Genomic DNA, 21,149 nt, shown 5'->3' on the forward strand with positions numbered 1-21,149 from the left:
GGGCTCTCTGAGCATTTTTTCCTTCTGGGTATGGGGCAAGATCCTCTCTGGAAGGGGGGGTCTTATGACCTACAGTCAAACAAAGTAGGTCAGATAATTTCTTTATTGCCACTTTTTACCCAGAAAGGCAGAGGGAAGTTAGAGCAATGTTTTTGGGCTTTATGGCTGACTTTGGGGAAAAGGGCTTCTGGTCTCCGTGCCCTGCCTTGGAGAAGGGGAATTCTAGTTTTTATGGCTAGCCTTGAAGGAGAATTGGACTGATAAATGGGAGGGCAGGACAGAAAAACTTCTTCTGAGGCTACTTCTGAGCCCTTCATTCTAGGTTTTGTTTTCAGAGTCCCAGCAGAAGGAATTTGATATTTCAAAAATGGAAACCCAAAACTTTGTTCCTGAAACTTTTTTTCATGGCAGGATATTGGGGGAGGGGATGCCATAATGTTTTCAGAACTTAGGGCTTTAAATGTCTTAACCTTGTTCTGGTCCCCTTAGACAACGAAAAGAATAACGCTGGTGTTCCTCCTAGTCATTACTTAGAACTTAAACACTGGAAGAATGCTCGCCCATTTCCACAATCTGGCTTAAAACTCAGCCCTCTTTTCTTCCCTTTCTCAGGCAAAAGTCCAGGCCCAGCCCTGGGCAGTCTGGCTTCCCCATTGACAGGGCCTGGGTACCCACTTCCCTTTAGCAGCACAGAATGGGCAGAGGCAGCCAGGATCATCCCTAGGTGCCCTTGAGCCTCCATTTTACAGTCTCTGGTTTGAAAGCCCCAGACTACAACTATAGCTGGCCCAGAGGAAAAGCACCTAACAAACCTTCCTTCCCTTCAGTCTCTGGATCTGCCCCAGTCTTGTCTCCAGAGCAGCTCTCTTTTGCCCCCACCTGGCTCATGACAGTCACTGCACCAGCCCTGTACTGCACACCCTCTAACTTCCTTCCCCAGTCAGTTCCTCAGTATCTTTGGCTCTGCCCTCAGTCCCTGAATCCCAGAAAGGTCTCTCTTGCCCTTTCCTTCAAGCTCCCAGGTTCGTTCGTTCGTTCGTTCTTTCTTTCTTTCTTTCTTTTTTTTTTTGAGACAGAGTCTCCCTCTGTCGCCCAGGCTGGAGTGCAGTGGCTCAATCTCGGCTCACTACAACCTCCACCTCCCAGGTTCAAGCAATTCTCCTGCCTCAGCCTCCCAAGTAGCTGGGATTACAGGCATGCGCCACCAACCCAGCTAATTTGTGTATTTTTAGTAGAGACAGGGTTTCACCATGTTGGGCAGGCTGGCCTTGAACTCCTGACCTCAGGTGATCCACCCGCCTCGGCCTCCCAAACTGCTGGGATTACAGGCATGAGCCACTGCGCCCAGCCTCCAAGCTCCCAGATTCTTAAAACCACTTTGTTGCTCAATCTCTGGCTCGCTTCTCCGCACATCCCTCCTATTGCTAATATCTGGATATTTCTAGATCTCCACTGTCCAGTACAGTAGCCACCAAACACACATAGCTATTGAGCACTTGAAATGAGGCTAGTCGTACTGAAAAAATTTTAAGATGTTTTATTAATTTAAAATTTTTATTTTGTCATCCATATTGATAGGTTTATATTGATTACATGGGTGGAAAGAAAATATTTTGGATATATTGAGTTAAGACATTATTAAAATTAATTTAACCTATTTATTTTTTCCTTTTTAAAATGTGGCTATGGCCGGGCACGGTGGCTCACACCTGTAATTCCAGCACTTTGGGAGGCCGAGGCGGGTGGATCACCTGAGGTCAGGAGTTCAAGACCAGCCTGGGCAACACGGAGAAACTCTGTCTCTACAAAAATACAAAAATTAGCCAGGTATAATGTCAGATGCCTGTAACCCCAGCTACTCAGGAGTCTGAGGTGGGAGAATTGCTTGAACCCACAAGGCAGAGGTTGCAGTGAGCCGAGATCGCCCCATTGCACTCCAGCCTGAGCAACACAGCAAGACTCTGTTTCAAAAAAAAAATGTGGCTACTAGGCTGGGTGCAGTGGCTCATGCCTGTCATTCCAGTACTTTGGGAGGCCAAGGCAGGAGGATGGCTGAGACCAGGAGCTTGAGACCAGCATGGGCAACATAGGGAGACCCCTATCTCCACAAAAAATTTAAAAAATAAAAAATTACTTGGGCATGGTGGCACACATCTATAGTCCCAGGTACTGGGGAGGCTGAAGTGGGAGGATCACTTGAGCCCAGGAGGTCAAGGCTATAGTGAGCCATGATCATGCCATTACACTCCAGCCTGGGTGACAGAGCGAGACCCTTTGGGTCAGAGAGAGAAGGGTTATGGGCAGGCGTGGGCCCTGGGATGCTAGGATGGAAGGCTCTCCTGACCAGGTGCCTGGGAGGCAGGGCTGGGGAATGTCACAGCCCTGCAGAGTAGCTGGCAGTGGGGAGGTGGGTGTGGGCTGGCCCAGTGCCCAGGGAGCCCTGCCTGTGCAGGACTCAGCCCTTTCTATGATGAGATGGAAACTAGCAACTGCAGCATTTGAGGCTGTGACCACAACTGGGTCACCCAGGGGACAGTGTGCAGGAATGTGACAACTGCAGGGTGTGTTCTCTGCCGTGACTCAGGTTTACAAACCAGATGTAATCTACAAGTCAGAGGAAGGGTCAGGGTCCTGCCTGGTGGAGGGAAAATCCCAAGATTCCAGGTGTGGCACCATCCCAGCTGGGGCTGAGCAACTGAGGAGGAAGCAGGGGAAGTCCCAAAGCCCAGCCCAGAAAGTCCAGAGAGGACACCTGCCCCAAGTGGGTTTCATCCAGCAAGGGGCAGGGGCCCAGGCTTGCACACCCAGTGTCCACACAGGGCCCTGGGGAGGTATCAGGCTGCTGCCAATTCTTGTTCACATTTTAAGAAGTTTTGTCGATCGTTAAAAAGAAACAACTGGGGTTTAGAAAAAGAAGGACACAATACCTGGGATTCAGAGCCTGAGAGGGTCTCCAGCCTGGTTTCTCAGCAGCAGGCCTGGCACTTCCCTGAGATGGTAATGAGGGGTGCCCACGATCTGCCCTCTGCTTTTTTTTTTTTTTTTTTTTGAGATGGAGTCTCACTCTGTCGCCCGGGCTGGAGTGCTCGGCTCACTGCAACCTCTGCCTCCCGGGTTCTACCCATTCTCGTGCCTCAGCCTCCCAAATAGCTAGGATTACAGGCACCCACCACCACACCAGGCTAATTTTTGTTTTTTTTGAGATGGAGTCTCGCACTATTGCCCGGGCTGGAGTGCAATAGTGCGATCTCGGCTCATTGCAACCTCCGCCTCCTGGGTTTAAGTGATTCTCCTGCCTCAGCCTCCCGAGTAGCTGGGATTACAGGCACACACCACCACACCCGGATAATTTTTCTCTATTTTTATTAGAGATGGGGGTTTCACTAAGCTGGCCAGATTGGTCTCGAACTCCTGACCTTGTGATCCTCCCACCTCGGCCTCCCAAAGTGCTAGGATAACAGGTGTGAGCCCCACGCCCGGCCTAATTTTTGTATTTTTAGTAGAGATGGGGTTTCACCATGTTGGCTAGGCTGGTCTCAAACTCCTGACCTCAAGTGATCTGCCCGCCTTGGCCTCCCAAAATGCTGGGATTACAGGCGTGAGCCACTGTGCCTGGCCTGCCCTCTGCTTTTATCAGCCTGAGTGTCTGTCTTCAACTTACCTCCCTCCTCCTTTTTATTTTTATTTAACACTTTAGAATGCAGTTGGCTTATTACAAACTTTAAGAAGAAACATCTATTTTGCTTTTGGTATATTAAAAAAAAAATTGTTGTGGACATTTTGAGAGATACCAAAACACCTGTAATCCCAGCACTTTGGGAGGCCAAGGCAGGCGGATCACGAGGTCAGGAGATTGAGACCATCCTGGCTAACACAGTGAAACCCCGTCTTTACTGAAAATACAAAAAAAAAAATTAGCTGGGCGTGGTGGTGGGCACCTGTAGTCCCAGCTACTTGGGAGGCTGAGGCAGGAGAATGGCGTGAACCCGGGAGGTGGAGTTTGCAGTGAGCCAAGATGGCGCCACTACACTCCAGACTGGGCGACAGAGTGAGACTCCATCTCAAAAAAAAAAAAAAGCAAAGAAAGATACCAAAATGCAGAAAGAAAAGAAAATCGGCCGGGGATGGTGGCTCATGCCTGTAATCCCAGCACTTTGGGAGGCCCAGGTGGGCAGATCACGAGGTCAGGAGTTCGAGACTAGCCTGGCCAACACGGTGAAACGCCATCTCTACTAAAAATGCAAAAATTAGCTGGGCGTGGTGGTGCACACCTGTAATCCCAGCTACTCTGGAGGCTGAGGGAGGAGAATTGCTTAAACCCAGGAGGCGGAGGTTACAGTGAGCCAAGATTGTACCACTGCACTCCAGCCTGGGCGACAGAGCAAGACTCTGTCTTGGAAAAAAAAATAAAGCAAGAAAGAAAATCACCCCTGGCCCCAGCAGCCAGGGACAGTCAATTCATTGCCATTTTGGTGTATTTCTTTCTAATCTTTTCATGAGTCATTTTGGAGTTTGTTTCCCCACTGCCCCCAGTTTTGGTTCTTCTCTACCTGCAATGTTGTGGGCCCTTTCCCACTTCACTGTGAGGCCTTGATGACCATCATTTTCAATGACAACCTGACGATGCTTAGCCGGTCTCCCATTGTTAGATGTCTGAGTTGGTTCTAGTTTCCCTGCTTGGTAAATGACACAGTGATAGGGGGAAACGTGTCATATTTCTCTGTGGAAAAGAACAGAGAAGCAAAGGGTTTGGGGTCCCAGTGAAGATAAAAATTCAGGAAGGGAGAATCCCAGGGGCTGACATTGCTCTGCCATTTTGCTGGGAGTGGTTTTCACAGCGTGGCTCCCAGAAGGAGACTGAGGGTCAAACGGTGGCTGTCATAGAGGCAGATTTCCTGAGAAGTTCTCAAACTGCAGGACTGGATGTGATGGGTTGCCTTGCAGTGGTGAGTTCCCCGTCACAGTAAGCATTCAAAGAGAGAGCCTAGAGAGGGAGTACCTTCCTACGCTAGTACATACCTACACTAAGGTGGAATTGGTTTAGCTCTTAAATCCATTTCATTTCAACTCTTAGGTTCTAGAGCTTTGTCTGAAAGCATTACAAATTCCTCCACTAAGGGGGAAACCTCAGCTAACGGGGATTAGTGGTCAACAGTGACAGCCTAAAAAGGAAGAAAGAACCTTGAACTTGGAGCCAAAAGATGTGATAGGCTCTAATTCCTTCTCTTCCTTTATTTTGGGAAACCATATTTAATCCTTTGGAGTCTCAGTTTTCTTGTCTGTAAAATGAAGATAACAATATTTGTCATTCCTAACTTAGGGAAGCACCAGGAAGAAATAGAAGGTCCTATACATATAGCCTGTGACCTTCTACACATAAAAGGTATTATTATTATTAGTGATGACAGCAGTTATGACAATGAGGACATATCAGTGGGACAGACTACACATGTGCCCTTGCTGCCCTGGGCCGCACTCCTTGGTCGCCAGCATTTCTTCTGACTGTCCACCTAGAACCTGCACTCTCACTCTTGCAGATCGATGCCACCTCGTTGATTGCAGCCTCTGTGATGGCTGCCCCTTGTGCTTTGGCCCTCTCCAAGCTGGTCTACCCGGAGGTGGAGGAGTCCAAGTTTAGGAGGGAGGAAGGAGTGAAACTGACCTATGGGTGAGCACAGCAGGAGGTCCTGCAGACAGGGTAGTGGTACAAGGTTGGGGGAGCAAAGCAGAGGGTCCCGTTCTCTCTGTCCATCACTGTCTTCCACTAGCCCGGGCCCATCTCTCCACTTTCCCTGCTCTGGTTTGGGCTTCATTTGCTGTCTTAGTCCATTTTCTGTTGCTTATAACAGAAATCCTGAAACTGGGTACTTTATAAAGAATAAGAATTTATTTCTTACAGTTATGGAGGCTGAGAAGTCCAAGGTCGAGGGGTTGTATCTGGCGAGAGCCTTCTTGCTGCTGGGGATTCTGCAGAGTCCCAAGTTGGCACAGGGCATCACATGGCGAGGGGTTGAGGGGTGCCAGGCAGGGAACTGAGCATGCTAGCTCAGATCTCTCTTCCTCTTCTTAAGAAGCCACCAGTCAAGTCCAGGTGCGATGGTTCATGCCTGTAATCCCAGCACTTTGGGAGGCTGAGGCAGGCAAATCACTTAAGGTCAGGAGTTCAAGACCAGCCTGGCCAACATGGTGAAACCCCATCTCTACTAAAAATACAAAAGTTAGCCAGGCATAAAGGCTCATGCCTGTAATTCCAGCAACTTAGGGGGCTGAGGCACGAGAATTGCTTGAATCCGGGAGGTGGAGGTTGCGGTAAGCCTAGATCACACCACTGTACTCCAGCCTGGGCAACAGAGCGAAAGTCCATCTCAAAAACAAAACAAAAAGCCACCAGTCCTACTCCCATGATAACCCATTATCCCATTAATCCAACATTCAGGAATGGATTAATCCATTCAGGAGGGCAGAGCCCTCATGACCCAATCACCTCTTAAAGGCCCCACCTGTCAATCCTGCCACATTGAGGATTAAGTTTCAAAATGAGTTTCCGAAGGACAAACATTCAGACCACAGCATTTGCAAAAATGCGCACTCCAGTTCTCACATCTTAATGTCCAGTCTCTGACCAGCAGGAAACAATGGACCAGGCAAGGCTTGGGAGTGTGGCCTGGTTCTTGGGTCTGTGGCCTGGTGTGTGTACATGTTGAGGAGGGTCATAGAAAGGCCCCATGCCCCCATCTCTATGTGCCTGAGCTCTGACTGCCAGGGTGTCAACCACACATTGACATGCTGAGTGCCATCTTTGATTTCACTCACCTCCTAACATCCCGTCATAGTCTTAATAACTGTTAGGTAACTTTTAAACCTTAAACAATGTTGAAAGGGCACCACATTGGACACATGTGCTTGGGCACAGTGGATGACCCCAACCTCACAACCTTCTGAGGCACTGGAGCAGTGCTGTCCCATGGAAATGTAATGTGAGGCGCCTGTCATTTTCTAGTAGTTGTCTTTTAAAAAGTGAAAAGAAATGGGTGATTTTAATAACCCATTTTACTTAACCCTGTATACCCCAAAGTATTGTCATTTCAACATGTAACCAGTATAATAATTATTGAGGTATTTTGCATTTTTTGGTACTAAATCCTCAGAATCTGCTCTGTATTTTGTACAACACAACTCAATTCAGACAGCCTCCTGTCACGTGTGGCTGATGGCTTCCATCTTGGACAGTTCAGCGTTAGAAACCTGGATCTTATCCCGGTGCTTTGACCAGCCCCTTTTTCTCTCTGGGTCTCAGGGAAAATTAGGATTTCCCGCTCTGAAATGCTCTTCCAGGGTTCCTATTTGAGCCTATAGGATAGGGACCCTTGCTGGTTGTGGAGACAGGCCAGTAATGATCATTCTTGATCCCAACAACAGAGATGCTCAGAACCTCATAGAAGCAGCCAGCACTGGGGCCGCCATCTCCGTGAAGGTGGTCGCCAACATCGCTGCCAACCTGATTGCATTCCTGGCTGTGCTGGACTTTATCAATGCTGCCCTCTCCTGGCTGGGAGACATGGTGGACGTCCAAGGGCTCAGCTTCCAGGTGCGTTTCTGGCAACCACACTCAGTCTGTAGAGAGGATGGCCCCAGGTGGGTGGTGAGTGGTGGCTGGAGACCTAGCAGAGCCCAGGCCCAGCCCTCGGTGCCAGCCATACCGTTGTGCCCTCAGCTCATCTGCTCCTACATCCTGCGGCCTGTAGCCTTCTTGATGGGTGTGGCGTGGGAGGACTGCCCAGTGGTAGCTGAGCTGCTGGGGATCAAGCTGTTTCTGAACGAGTTTGTGGCCTATCAAGACCTCTCCAAGTACAAGCAACGCCGCCTGGCAGGGGCCGAGGAGTGGGTCGGCGACAGGAAGCAGTGGATCTCCGTGAGTGTCCCAGTCCCTTCCCTGCAGCAGGGGGATGACACGGCACAGCCACTCCTCAGGGCCCCTGGCAGCTGCTCTCCCGCTCTCTGGGCCTGGCTGAGACACTGAAGTGGTGCTTCACCTCCTACATCCTGTAGTCCTGGGAGACAGGACAGCTTCAGGCTTCGCTGCCATCTTTCTCAAGGCCTTTTAGGAGGCTGAGGTGCGCGGAGAGAGCATTGTTTGGGATGTCTGAAAGCTGGCTCTAGATGGGTCGCTTTTCACTGTGGCCTTAGGCCAGCCACAGTACCTTGCCTCTTCTGTTGGAAAACGGGGTGAGATGACTGCCACATCTACTCCAAAGGCATACACGTGTGCACCCAATGAGCTGGGAGAGTGAGTGAGATAAGGAGACTTCACTAACACCTTCACTGTTTTGGTTTGGTTTGGTTTAGTTTTTTTTTTTTTTTTTTTTTTGAGACGGAGTCTCACTCTGTCGCCCAGGCTGGAGTGCAGTGGCGCGATCTCGGCTCACTGCAAGCTCCGCCTCCCGGGTTCACGCCATTCTCCTGCCTCAGCCTCTCCGAGTAGCTGGGACTACAGGCGCCCGCCACCAGGCCCGGCTAATTTTTTGTATTTTTAGTAGAGACGGGGTTTCACCGTGGTCTCGATCTCCTGACCTCGTGATCTGCCCACCTCAGCCTCCCAAAGTGCTGGGATTACAAGCGTGAGCCACCGCGCCCAGCCGTTTTGGTTTGGTTTGGTTTGGTTTGGTTTTCTGAGATGGAGTCTCCCTCTGTCACCCAGGCTGGAGTGCAGTGGCACATTCTTAGCTCACTGCAACTTCCACCTCCCGGGTTCGAGTGATTCTCGTGCCTCAGCCTCCCAAGTAGCTGGGACTACAGATGCCTGCCACCACGCTCAGCTAATTTTTGGATTTTTAGTAGAGACGGGGTTCACCATGTTGGCCAGTCTGGTCTTGAAATCCTGACCTCAAATAATCCACCCGCCTTGGCCTCCCAAAGTGCTGGGATTACAGGTGTGAGCCACCATACCCGGCCATCACCTTCACTGTTAATATAGTGGATTCAGTGCAGGGGTTGGCTCTTTCTGTTAAAATTTATTTTTAAAAACTATAAAAGTTCTATAAAATTAACCTTTCTAAAAGAATAGTAACATTATTGAGAATGAAAAAATTACCTACAATCTCACCATCCCAGATAATAGTTATTGTTGTTTCTTACATTTTCTTCCATTCTTTTAAGAGAGAGTTTAGGTCAGGTGCAATGGCTCATGCCTGTATTCCCAGCACTTTGGGAGGTCAAGGTGGGAGGATCACTTGAGGCCAGGAGTTCAAGACTAGCCTGGGCAACATAATGGGCCCCTGTCTTTACTAAAAATTTTAAAAATTGCGGGGTGCAGTGGTGCATGCCTGTAGTCCCAGTTACTTGGGAGGCTGAGGCAGGAAGATGGCTTGAGCCCAGGAGTTTGAGGCTGTAGTGAGCTAGGATTGCATCACTGCACTCCAGCCTGGGCAACAGAGCAAGACCCTGTCTTTAAAAAAAAAAAAAGGGAAAGCAAGAGAGAGTTTACATAGTTTCTGTCGTAGCAGCCAAACCGTGCTGTAGCCATTTTTGTTTTTTTGTTTTTTTTTTTACTTAGTATTACAACATAAGCATCATTTTGTATATGTGTCCTAACATATTTACCCAATCCCCTGCTGTTGGGCCATTCAGACAATTGTATTATTTGATTTTTATCCACATGTTGAAATGAGTATCTTTGTGCATACAGCTCTTCCTTCCTCTCAGATCATTTCTGCAGCGTTCCCAGGTGTGGGCTGACTGACTCCCACATGAGTCTTCACGTGGCTGCAGCAGCTGAAATCAGCAGCACCAGCTGTGCCTGCGAGCATTTATTTCGCCACACAACTAAACAGCATCGAGTAGCTTCTTTTTAAAAACAAGGTTCACTACTTCAATAAGCAAATAATAGCTCATTGTTTTCATTTGCATTACTTGGGTGACTGGAAACTTTCAATGGGAAGTCCTTTCTCTTGTCTTTTTAATTATTTTTTAAATTGTAAAGGAAGGGACTCTAGGTTTTTTAAAAAAGAAAGTTTGTGGCCAGGCACGGTGGCTCACACCTGTAATCCCAGCACTTTGGGAGGCTGAGGTGGGTGGATCACTTGAGATCAGGAGTTTGAGACCAGCCTGACCAACATAGCGAAACCCCTTCTCTACTAAAAATACAAAAATCAGCGGTTGTGTTGGAATGTGCCTGTAGTCCCAGTCCTTGTGCTGAGGCACGAGAATTGCTTGAACCTGGGAGGAGGAGGTTACAGTGAGACAAGATTGTGCCACTGCACTCCAGCTTGGGCAACAGAGTGAGACTCTGTCTCAAAAAACAAAACAAAACAAAAAACCAGGCATGGTGGCTCACACCTGTAATCCCAGCACTTTTGGAGGCAGAGACTGGAGGATCACCTGAGGTCAGGAGTTTGAGACCAACCTGACCAACATGGAGAAACCCCGTCTCTACTAAAACTACAAAAATTAGCCAGGCGTGGTGGCAGACGCATGTAATCCCAGCTACTCAGGAGGCTGGGGCAGGAGACTCTCTTGAACCCAGGAGGGGGAGGTTGCAGTGAGCCAAGATTGCACCATTGTACTCCAGCCTGGGCAACAAGAGTGAAACTCCATCTCAAAAAAAAAAAAAGTTTGTATAGAGTAAAAAGCACAAGTTTCCCCTCACTGCTTACTCTCACCTCTGGTCTCACCCCCTCCTCAGAGATTAATAGAGGGCACGCCCCTTCCTGTTCTTTTTTTTCTTATTTATTTTGAATTTCTGTGAGTACATAGTAGGTGTATAGATTTATGGGGTACATGAGGTGTTTAGATGCAGGCACACAGTGTAAAAATATAGAATGCTTCATGAATTTGCACATCATCCTTGCACAGGGGCCGTGCTAATCTTCTCCGTATCGTTCTGATTTTAGTATGTATGCTGCCGAAGCAAGCACTTCATGATCTTTTTTTAATGAACTTCATTCCTTCAGCAAGTATTTGTTGAGACCATTTAGGTGCCAGGCATTCTGCTAGGCACTGGGGATAAAAAGGAGAATTACACAGACATGGCTCTGGTCTCATGGAACCGACATGTAGTGAGAGACACAGGCAAAACACAAGAAAGCAAAGGAACAAAAATTAAAATAACCACAATTCGTGGTAAGTTCTATGAAGAAAACAACAAGAAAAGAAAAAAAAAAAAACAGGGCAGGGTCTTCCTTGGCTGGACTGGTCAGAAAAAAAATCCCTGAGGTGTGGCATTTAAGCCAAGACTTGGAGAACAGATGAGCTAGGACAAGCTGGGAAAAACATTCCAAAGGAAGAGGCATGTGCAAAGGCCCTGAGGTTGAAAAGCACTTGGTGTGCTTAGAGAGCAGAGGCAATGGATACAGCTAGAGCAGGTGGTAATCACAGGCCAAGGAACAGTTGGAAATCACTGAAGATTTGACATTTTGAATTTTAAGAAGATGACTGGAGGCTGGGTGTGGTGGCTCATACCTGTAACCCCAGCACTTTGGGAGGCTAAGGCAGGAGGCTCACTTAAGACCAGGAGTTCAAGACCAGCCCTGGAAACAAAGCAAGACCCTGGCTTTACAAAAAATTTAAAAATTAGCCAGTTGTAGTGGTGCACGCCTGTGGTCTCAGCTACTTGGGACACTGAGGCAGGAGGATCGCTTGGACCCAGGAGATTGGGGCTGCAGTGAGCTATGATTTTGCCACTGCACTCTAGCCTAGGTGACAGAGTGAGACCCTGTCTGAAAACAAAAGACAGAGAGAAGGAAGCAAGAAAGGAAAGAAGGAAGGGACACAGGGAGGGAGGGAAAAAGACAGTGAGACCGAAGGAAGAGAGGGAGCCTGGGGCTGCTCTGTGGAACACAACTGTAGGTGGGCAAGCAGAGATGCAGGTACCTTCATATTTTTTCCAATAATATTTGTATCAACGCTTTATGTTATAAAGGCATTAACTTTTTTCTGATATATTTTCTACATATACTTTTCCTAGCCTTTTCTGTTATTGCCCTTTATGTTGTATAAGGAAATTTATTTTTTGGTTTTTAAATGTAGAACGCTTCATGAATTTTTGCGTCATCCTCAGGTAGGGGCCATGCTAATCTTCTTTGTATCATTGAAGTTTTAATATATGTGCACAAGAAGCAAGCACAGGAATGTGTTTTTTTTTCATTAAAAAAATTGTATTTACTTAGAAGCATTCAGAATGTCAACAAAACAGCTGTAACTTTTGAGTGGTATGTATGTATGTATGTATTTATTTATTTTTGGAGACTGGGTCTCACTTTGTCACCCAGGCTGGAGTGCAGTGGTGCAATCACAGCTCACTGTAGCCTCTGCCTCCTGGGCTCAAGTGATCCTCCTGCCTCAGCCCCTGTGTAGCTGGGATTACAGACGTGTGCCACCACACCTGGCTAACTTTTGCATTTTTTGTAGAGACGGGGTCTCGCCGTATTGCCCAAGTTGGTCTCAAACTCCTGACCTCAAGCAATCCTTCTGCCCTGGCCTCCTAAATTGCTGGGATTACAGGCATGAGCCACCACGCCCGGCTCCAGTGGTGTTTAGTTAACAAAACAGCAACTATTTTGTGTAAGCTGCATCAGAGACAACTAAAGATGAAGGCACTACCATCCACATACATAACTAATGTGTGCTGTGTGCCAACAAGAGCCTGCTTTAAATTTCCATGCCAATTTATAACCCCCATACTGCACCAGGCAAGGTCGGTGGCTATTGAAAATACCACCAGGACAGAGTTATCTAAAGACACATTGGGTAGTATGTAACTATGCAAAAAAAAGGACACTGTACAGTTTAAAAACAAATCTTACATGGCCTTACATTTTAATTTATTTCTTTAAAAGGAATGAATTTAGTTTGGGGGGGTTAAATACATTATATACAAAAAAAAAACTACTAGAACTAGCTTATTCATCATCTTCATCTTCCCCATCTTTCCTTCCCCCTCATCCTCTTCCTCTTTCTTATGTTTCTCCTATCCTTTCTTTTTCTTTCTTTTTCAGCCTTGACAGCTCCCTTATTTTTGCTACATCAGGCTTTCCTTTAGCTCGGTATGCAGCAATATCCCTTTTGTATTTTTCTTCCAGCTTTGCAGGTGTCTTTTTCTAAGGCTGCTTATTCTCCACAGCGGTTTTATAACCACATCTCTCCTACTTTCTTTGCAACATCAACAACGGATAGGCTGGGATGTTCTCCTTTGATTTTTGGGTGATGCTTGGAATAGAACAAGAAGAGGCCAAAGGAGGCCTCTTGGGCGCATTGGGATGCTGGAACTTCTTTTTTGTTTTCCCTTTAGGAAGGATGTAAGTTTTCATTTCTCTTTCCTAGCCAGCCTTGTCCGCCTTTGCCACATCTTCAAATTTTCTTTTCTGTTTAGCTGACATAGTCATCTGCCTCTCTGGCACTTCTTTGAAAGCTCTGAGGAGTTGCCTGAAGCATCTGGGTGCTTCTTCTCGTGTCCCTCCCAACAAGCTTGGACAGGGAGTGCGTATAATGACATTTTGCCTCTTGGCTTCTTAGGGTCTCTTCTGCCCATGTTTAGTTATTTTTCCTCAGTGAGGCACAGAGTCACCCAGTGCCTGTCAGCTCTCACTTGACCCAGCATTTGGGATTTGTTTTTTTTTTTGAGACGGAGTCTCGCTCTGTTGCCCAGGCTGGAGTGCAGTGGTGTGATCTCGGCTCACTGCAAGCTCTGCCTCCTGGGTTCACGCCATTCTCCTGCCTCAGCCTCCCAAGTAGCTGGGACTACAGGCACCCGCCACTGTGCCCGGCTAATTTTTTGTATTTTTAGTAGAAATGGGGTTTCACCATGTTAGCCAGGATGGTCTCGGTCTCCTGAACTTGTGATCTGCCCACCTTGGCTTCCCAAAGTGCTGGGATTACAGGCGTGACCCACTGCACCCGGCCGAGATTTGTGTTTTTTTTTTTAACATAGATTTTATACCAAATATTTTCTTTTGTGATTTCTTCTGTTATTTCTAAACTTAGAACGTTATCTGGAAAGTGCGGCTGGGCACGGTGGCTCATGCCTGTAATTCCAACACTTTGGGAGGCCAAGGAGGGTGGGTCACTTGATGCCCGGAGTTTGAGACCAGCCTGGCCAACATGGCAAACAGGAAATAGAAAACTTAGCCAGGTGTGGTAACACACACCTGTAATCCCAGCTACTTGGGAGGCTGAAGCATGAGAATTGCTTGAACCCAGGAGGCAGAAGTTTTCAAAAAAAGGAAAGAAAGAAAAAGAAAGTTATCTGGAAAGTGTTAAATTCGTGAAATAACATGATGAGATAATTCAGACCATGAGCTTTGGAGTCAAAACTGAGTTCAAATTCTGATACAGCTACCTTCTTGCTGTGTGAACTTCCTTAGTTACTTAACCTCTCTGAGCCTCGGTTTACTCCTCTCCAAAATAAGAGTAATAATAGTACCTTGTAACTATATTTATTATCCTATATTTTCTATCATTCTATACTTAAAATATTAATATTTATCTAGAATTAATTTTATATAGTGTGAGGGGAGGCTCTATACCAATTTTTTAAATAATTTTTAATTTTTGTGGGTATATAGTAGGTGTAAATATTCATGAGGTACATGAGATGCTTTGATACTGGCATGCAATGTGAAATAAGCACATCATGGAGAATTTATCCTTTGTGTTACAAACAATCCAATTATACTCTTAGTTATTTTTAAATGTACAATTAAGTCATTACTGACTATAGTCACCCTGTTGTGCTATAAAATATTAGCTCTTATTCATTTATTCTAACTATTTTTTTGTACCCGTAAACCAATTTTGTTTTCAAATTATTTCATTTTGGCTCTTAAAACTTCTTTCTGGGAAATAGGACAGTTGTTAAGAACAAAAGCAAATAACTATTGTGTTTGAACACTTACTGTCTGCCTGGTGTTTCCCATACATTATATAATCCTTTTTACAGCCCTCCCAGGCAAGTACTATTATTCCCCTATTCCAGACAGGGAAACTGACACAGAAAGAAGTGACTGACTTCTCAAGCTGATCATTGGTGAGACAATCCTAGAAGCCAGGCTGGCTGGGCTCCAAATCCCTTACTCTTTCCTGTGGGCCATACTCCCTCTCTCAGCCTGAGAGCATTCACAGGAGTGCTGTGAACTGGAAGCCCAGGACTGCAGGGTCAGGGAAGGGGCTGTCCACCAAATGGCCCCAGGACAGAGCTTAGTAGGGCCAAAGCGACAGGACTAAGAAAGGCTGAACCCCATCCAGAAAGGCTGGTAATGAAGATTAAAAAGTTGAAGGACAGGCTGGGTGTGGTGGCTCACACCTGTAATCCCAGCACTTTGGGAGGCTGAGGTGGGCGGATCATCTAAGGTCAGGAGTTTGAGACCAGCCTGCCCAACATGGCGAAACCCCATCTCCGCTAAAAATACAAAAAGTTAGCCGAGCGTGGTGGCGGGCACCTATAATCCCAGCTACTCGGGAGGCTGAGGCAGGAGAATGGCTTGAACCCAGGAGGCACAGGTTGCAGTGGGCTGAGATTGTGCCACTGCACTCCAGCCTGGGTGACAAGAGTAAAACTCTGTCTCAAACAAAAACAAAAACAACAACAACAACAAAAAAGTTGAAGGACAGATAAGAGAGGGGGACTATGTTTTTGATGTGGTGCAGTTTGAGCCAACTTAGAGGTGGGATTGCAAGGCTGGGGAAGCGGCAGCACAGAGGACTCGAAGGTCAATTACATGTAAGAAGTGGGTAAAATTAAGGCCAGGGAGCCTGGGTGTTATAGGGGTGCCCAGGCCCATCTGAGGGGAGCCCCTCCTCATGCATCTTCTGTATTTTCAGGTCAGAGCTGAAGTCCTCACGACGTTTGCCCTCTGTGGATTTGCCAATTTCAGCTCCATTGGGATCATGCTGGGAGGCTTGAGTGAGTCTAATCAGGGCCTCACCAGTGTCTAGGAGAGTCTGGGACTTGAACTTGCTTGGGACATGTAGGCCTCAGTTGTCTCATTTGTCTAAAGCAGGACCCAAACAAGATGACCGGCCGGGCGCGGTGGCTCACGCCTGTAATCCCAGCACTTTGGGAGGCCGAGGCGGGCGGATCACGAGGTCAGGAGATCGAGACCATCCTGGCTAACACGGTGAAACCCCGTCTCTACTAAAAATACAAAAAATTAGCCGGGCGTGGTAGCGGGCGCCTGTAGTCCCAGCTACTCGGGAGGCTGAGGCAGGAGAATGGCGTGAACCCGGGAGGCGGAGCTTGCAGTGAGCCGAGATCGCGCCACTGCACTCCAGCCTGGGCGACAGAGCGAGACTCCGTCTCAAAAAAAAAAAAAAAAAGATGGCCATAGAGGCCAGGTGTGGTGGCTCATGCCTGTAATCCCAGCACTTTGGGAGGCCCAGGTGGGTGGATCATTTGAGGCTAGGAGTTTGAGGCCAACCTGGCCAACATGGCAAAACTCTATCTCTACTAAAAATACAAAAATTAGCCAGGCGTGGTGGTGCACGCCTATGATCCCAGCTACTCAGGAAGCTGAACCCAGGCACGAGGATGAGCTGAGATCGCACCATTGCACTCTAGCCTGGGCTACAGAGCGAGACTCTGTCTCAAAAAAAAAAAAAAAAAAAGAAAAAGAAAAAGATGTTCATAGAGTTTCCTCCTAGCCCTAGAATTCCGATTCTCTGCTGCTGCTGGTGGCCCAGGAAGTTAGCACCTGGGCCTTGAAGGCCAAGCCTGGCTCAGGGGCGGGAGGTGTGGTGCTTGCCTGTCCCCAAGGCTTTGGCCTGCCTGTTCCCACACCCACAGTGGACAGGCAGGCAGGCCTGGTGGGGCCTAAGGTCGAAGGGTCTGCACAGTTCTCAGTTCTTTACAAATAACATTTCCAGTCCTGGCAGCTACACTGCCTGGTGGTATAATCACCCCATTTTACAAAGAAGGAAACTGAGTCTTCATGAAGTGAAGTGGTGGCCCAAGTCACTCAGCTAGTGAGTGGCTGAGCTTGTATGTAATCCCAGGTCTGCCTGACTCCAAACTCACATTCTTTTCCTGCATCTGCCACTCATGGTGTGTAGGGAGATGTGGGGCATTGCCTAGGGGTCCAAGCCAGGCCAAAGAGAACTCCTGAGCTCAGCAAGCTGTCAGGAGGACAACCTCTGTCCCTCTGGCCATCTATTAATAGAAGAGGAAGGGAGGTCAGCAGATGCAGCCCGAGCTGCGGAACACGGGCAGAGAGGGACACAGCTTCCCAGGCCCTGAGCACTTCTGTCCCCTTGCAGCCTCCATGGTCCCCCAACGGAAGAGCGACTTCTCCCAGATAGTGCTCCGGGCGCTCTTCACGGGAGCCTGTGTGTCCCTGGTGAACGCCTGTATGGCAGGTGAGTGCAGGCCTGGCAGGCTCAGAAGGTGGAACCCTGACTTTCTGGCTAGCCCGGGGGCCCTGCCCACCCACCACTTTCCCTCTACAGGGATCCTCTACGTGCCCAGGGGGGCTGGAGTTGACTGCATGTCCCTCTTGAACACGACCCTCAGCAGCAGTAGCTTTGAGATTTACCAGTGCTGCCGTGAGGCCTTCCAGAGGTGAGGGCCTGGGCTGTGGGACATGCAGGGCACCCACAGTGATAGACAGAATGCCTGAGTGCTGGGGGGGATGCCTTCGGTACCAGGGTGAGGGTAGAAATGTTACGGCTGCAGCTAATGGGGAAGTGAAGGCTCGAGGACCAATGGAGGAAGGGTGGACCAGAGACTTGAAACAATGTTCCCAGTGTTGCACAGCCTGGTGGTGGCCCGCGGAACCAGGCCTGGAGCTCACACTGCAATCTTTGCTTTCTTTTTAGCATCAACCCAGAGTTCAGCCCAGAGGCCCTGGACAACTGCTGTCGGTTTTACAACCACACGATCTGTGCCTAGTGAGGACAGAACATGTTTGTGCTTCTGTGCTTCTGAGGGCTGTTCTCCCCCAGGAACCATCTGTCCCCACCTTCCCTTTCCCAGAGCCCTCTTCAGGGAAGCCACAGGACTTAGACCCAGCTCAATCCCACAATTGGGAAGGGGTCATGGAGTGAGTGTGCAGAGACTGAGTGAGGACATAAGGAAGGACATGTCCCACTCCATCCCCCTTCCTGCTCCCCCATTTCCTAACTCCCCCAGTGTGAATTCTCAGGGTCACTTCTGCCTCCTCCCGTTTCCCCTCCACATCCAAACAGCACCCTGGTCCTCTCTATCCCCCCTCTCCTGGGGTCCCTCACATGCCCCTTCCCTTCTGTTGTGGGCCGCACACCAAAGCCTCCTCCCCTCCCCACTTCCTGGGCACTAGGATCTCTCTGTGGCTTCCCCTGCTGGGTGGTGTCACCTCTTTCTCTGCTTTCAGAGAAACCCTTCCCTCCTTTCCTCAGAGTGCTTCCCAAACTGAGGTCCCATGGCACACTGTCCTGGGAGGCGTTCAGAGGGTTCCATGATGGACTAGGTTTGGAACCACTGGGTTAAATAAACTTAGAGAGGGCTGTTTAGACTTTTTGTTTGTTTATTTTTTTGTTTTTTTAACTGTGAACTTGTCAGAGCTTGGTGGTTTTTTCCACATTTACTTGACCATAAAAACCTTTTCACTCTGTCACCCAGGCTAGAGTACAGTCAGGTGATCATGGCTCACTGCAGCGTCAACCTCTCAGGCTCAAGCGATCCTCCCACCTCAGCCTCCTAAGTAGCTAGGATCATAGGCACATACCACCATGTCCAGCTAATTTATACATAAATACACGCACATATATACATACATATATATGTGTGTGTATGTTTTTATATATATATATATATATATATTTTTTTTTTTTTTTTGGTAGAGATGAGGTCTTGCTATGTTGCCCAGGCTGGTCTCAGACTCCTGGACTCAAGTAGTCTGCCCACCTTGGCTTCCCAATGTGTTGGGATTATAAGCATAAGTCACTGTATCTGGCCCGTAAGAACCTTTTTGATGGAAGTGTCTCAGTTGAAGATTTTGTGGAATACAACTTGGGAAATATTGGCTAATGTTCAAACTGCTTTGCTCTAGGCAACTGTAATGTTAGCAAATGCTTATGTGGCACTGTGTGCCAGGCACTGTTCTCAGCACTTTATATATTTTAACTCAATCCTTACAACAACTTCATGCAGTAGGTGTTATTATTGTCACTAGTTGAGGAATCGGAGTCGCGGACAGGTTAAGTTATGTGCCTAAAGGGACAGAGCTGGGAAGAGGCAGAGGCAGGATTTGAGCCAGGCCACCTAGTTCTGGGTGCTATAGGGGTGCCCCGAGCCCATCTGAGGGGAGCCCCTCCTCATGCATCTTCTGTATTTTCAGGTCATAACACAAACTGTGATGTGGGGCCTCTCTGTTGGGCTGCTGGTGTTCAGGGAACCCTGATGTGTGGCCCGCCCTCACCTCCCTCCCTGCCTTTCCTCCCCACCCCAAGCCCTCTGTGCCACTAGGTGAGGCCCGATGTCCCTCCCCTGCCTTCGTTTCTGGAGTTCCTATCACCAGCATGCCCTCTCCATCTCCCTGCCACCTGCCCTGCTCCCATCTCAGTTCTCATTTTCCCCAGCAGCTTTGGCTTCCAGGACCTGCGATGCACCCTGCCCTTGTGGCTGCTGGGCCCCTACACCCTCACCCCTACCTGCCAGGTCCAACTTCCTTCCTAGCTGGGGCTGACCCTGACCTAGGGCAGTGGGAGGATGGAGCCCTGGGCAGCAGTTATTCAGCTCAGCCCCAGTGAGCCAGGTCCTGTTTCTGTTCTGCCACAGACTTTGGTTCCAGTGGGCAGCAGCCTTGCTCCTTGTGAGCCCCACAGGCTGACCTGGGTCCCCATCCTCAGGGCCTGTGTCCTTCCCTTAGCTCCACAGAGTGGAGGCTTGGCCTGACTCCTGTAGCTCCAGCTAGGCTCTTGCCTTCTCTCTGCAGCCCTCCCTCAGTCCTTGCCACCTGCTCCAGCTGCCCTTGGGCTGTGGGCAGGGTGCCCTGTTGATATGGACAACACAGTCCTCTCCCAGGATTGGCCCTCCGCCCCTTCCCTGCCCATATGTTGGCCTCAGCTCCACTAGCTGGGTCATGGAACAGCCCAAGGACTGCCCTTGACCCCCTTCTCTGGACTCCCTGCATGCTCATTCTGTGGCCAGTGGCCTTCCCTAGAAGACTGCAGGCCACTTGAATATAGGGCTCACACTGTACACTTCTGTCTTAGTCAGTTTTGGCTGATAACAAAATACCATAAATGGGATAGCTTATAAACAACAGAAATGTATTTCTCACAGCTCTTGAGGCTGGGAAGTCCAAAATCAAGGTGCTAGAAGATGCTGTGCCTTGTGAGAGCCTGTTTCTCATAGGTGGCACCTTCTCCCTGTGTCCTCACATGGCAGAAGAGGCTAATGAGATCCCTGAGGCCTCTTGCATAAGGACATTAATCCCATTCATGTGGGCTTTACTCTCATGACCTTATCACCTCCCAAAGGCCCCCCCTCCTAATACCTTCACCTTGGGGGCTAGGATTTCAGCATATGAACTTTGAGGAGACATGAACATTCAGACCATAGCAAATAGTAGTGTAAGCTATTAACAAGAGGGGAAAATGGGTGTGGGATATATGGGAGCTCGGTAGTATTGGTGCAACATTTTGTAAGTCTAAACTATTCTAAAATTTAATAGTTTATTTTTTAAATGGCATGGGGAAAAAAAAAACCGCGTGGACACAGATGCTGTATAACTTGTAATTCAGCCCATGGGTAACTCTGTCCTAGAAAATGCATGTCCCAATAGGCAACATGCCAAGGTCTGTGAGTTGACTAATGGGCTACATTGACCCCCCTTCTGCCCCTTTCTTCCCATGGCCCTGCCCTCACCTCTGCTGCCCCCTCAATTTAATTCAAGCTCATGCCTTCAGCTGAATGTTAATTAGTCCTGACCTCTTTGCAACCACATGAAGAATATCATCTGCTTGAAATTACTTTTGACTTGGGATTAGTGAGCCCTGAGGTTGGACAGGACCTTAAACATCATTTTGAGGGTGTCTACCTCCCCATCCAGCTTTTCTGAGAATGTTTATACCCACTGTATGGATGGCCTCTGTCACCATGTTTTTATATTTGAGTCATGAGACTCCATTCCCATGAGTGATTTGCTATTGAACCAGGATTGAATGCCTGACTCAGGGCAGGC

The 21,149-nt window shown here is 48.3% G+C and overlaps 1 protein-coding gene and 2 non-coding genes across 3 annotated transcripts; 1 reads left to right on the top strand and 2 right to left on the bottom strand.

The window, feature by feature from the left end:
* The first annotated feature begins 30 nt into the window (after positions 1-30).
* LOC134729055 (sodium/nucleoside cotransporter 1) lies at positions 31-19,632 on the top strand. Its single transcript, XM_063596502.1, has 7 exons — positions 31-84; positions 5,538-5,668; positions 7,420-7,588; positions 7,715-7,912; positions 15,814-15,895; positions 17,245-17,343; positions 17,434-19,632. The coding sequence occupies exons 1-7, from the start codon at positions 31-33 to the stop codon at positions 17,547-17,549; spliced, it is 849 nt and encodes a 282-aa protein (XP_063452572.1). The 3' UTR covers positions 17,550-19,632.
* Positions 10,807-10,913, bottom strand: LOC112437388 (U6 spliceosomal RNA). The gene has a single exon (XR_003026007.1). It is a non-coding gene; the product is annotated as a U6 spliceosomal RNA (small nuclear RNA).
* Positions 12,015-12,121, bottom strand: LOC112437399 (U6 spliceosomal RNA). The gene has a single exon (XR_003026018.1). It is a non-coding gene; the product is annotated as a U6 spliceosomal RNA (small nuclear RNA).
* Positions 19,633-21,149: the final 1,517 nt, after the last annotated feature.

This window comes from Pan paniscus, chromosome 16 (genome assembly GCF_029289425.2).
Source record: "Pan paniscus chromosome 16, NHGRI_mPanPan1-v2.0_pri, whole genome shotgun sequence".
In the NCBI taxonomy this organism is placed as follows: domain Eukaryota; kingdom Metazoa; phylum Chordata; class Mammalia; order Primates; family Hominidae; genus Pan; species Pan paniscus.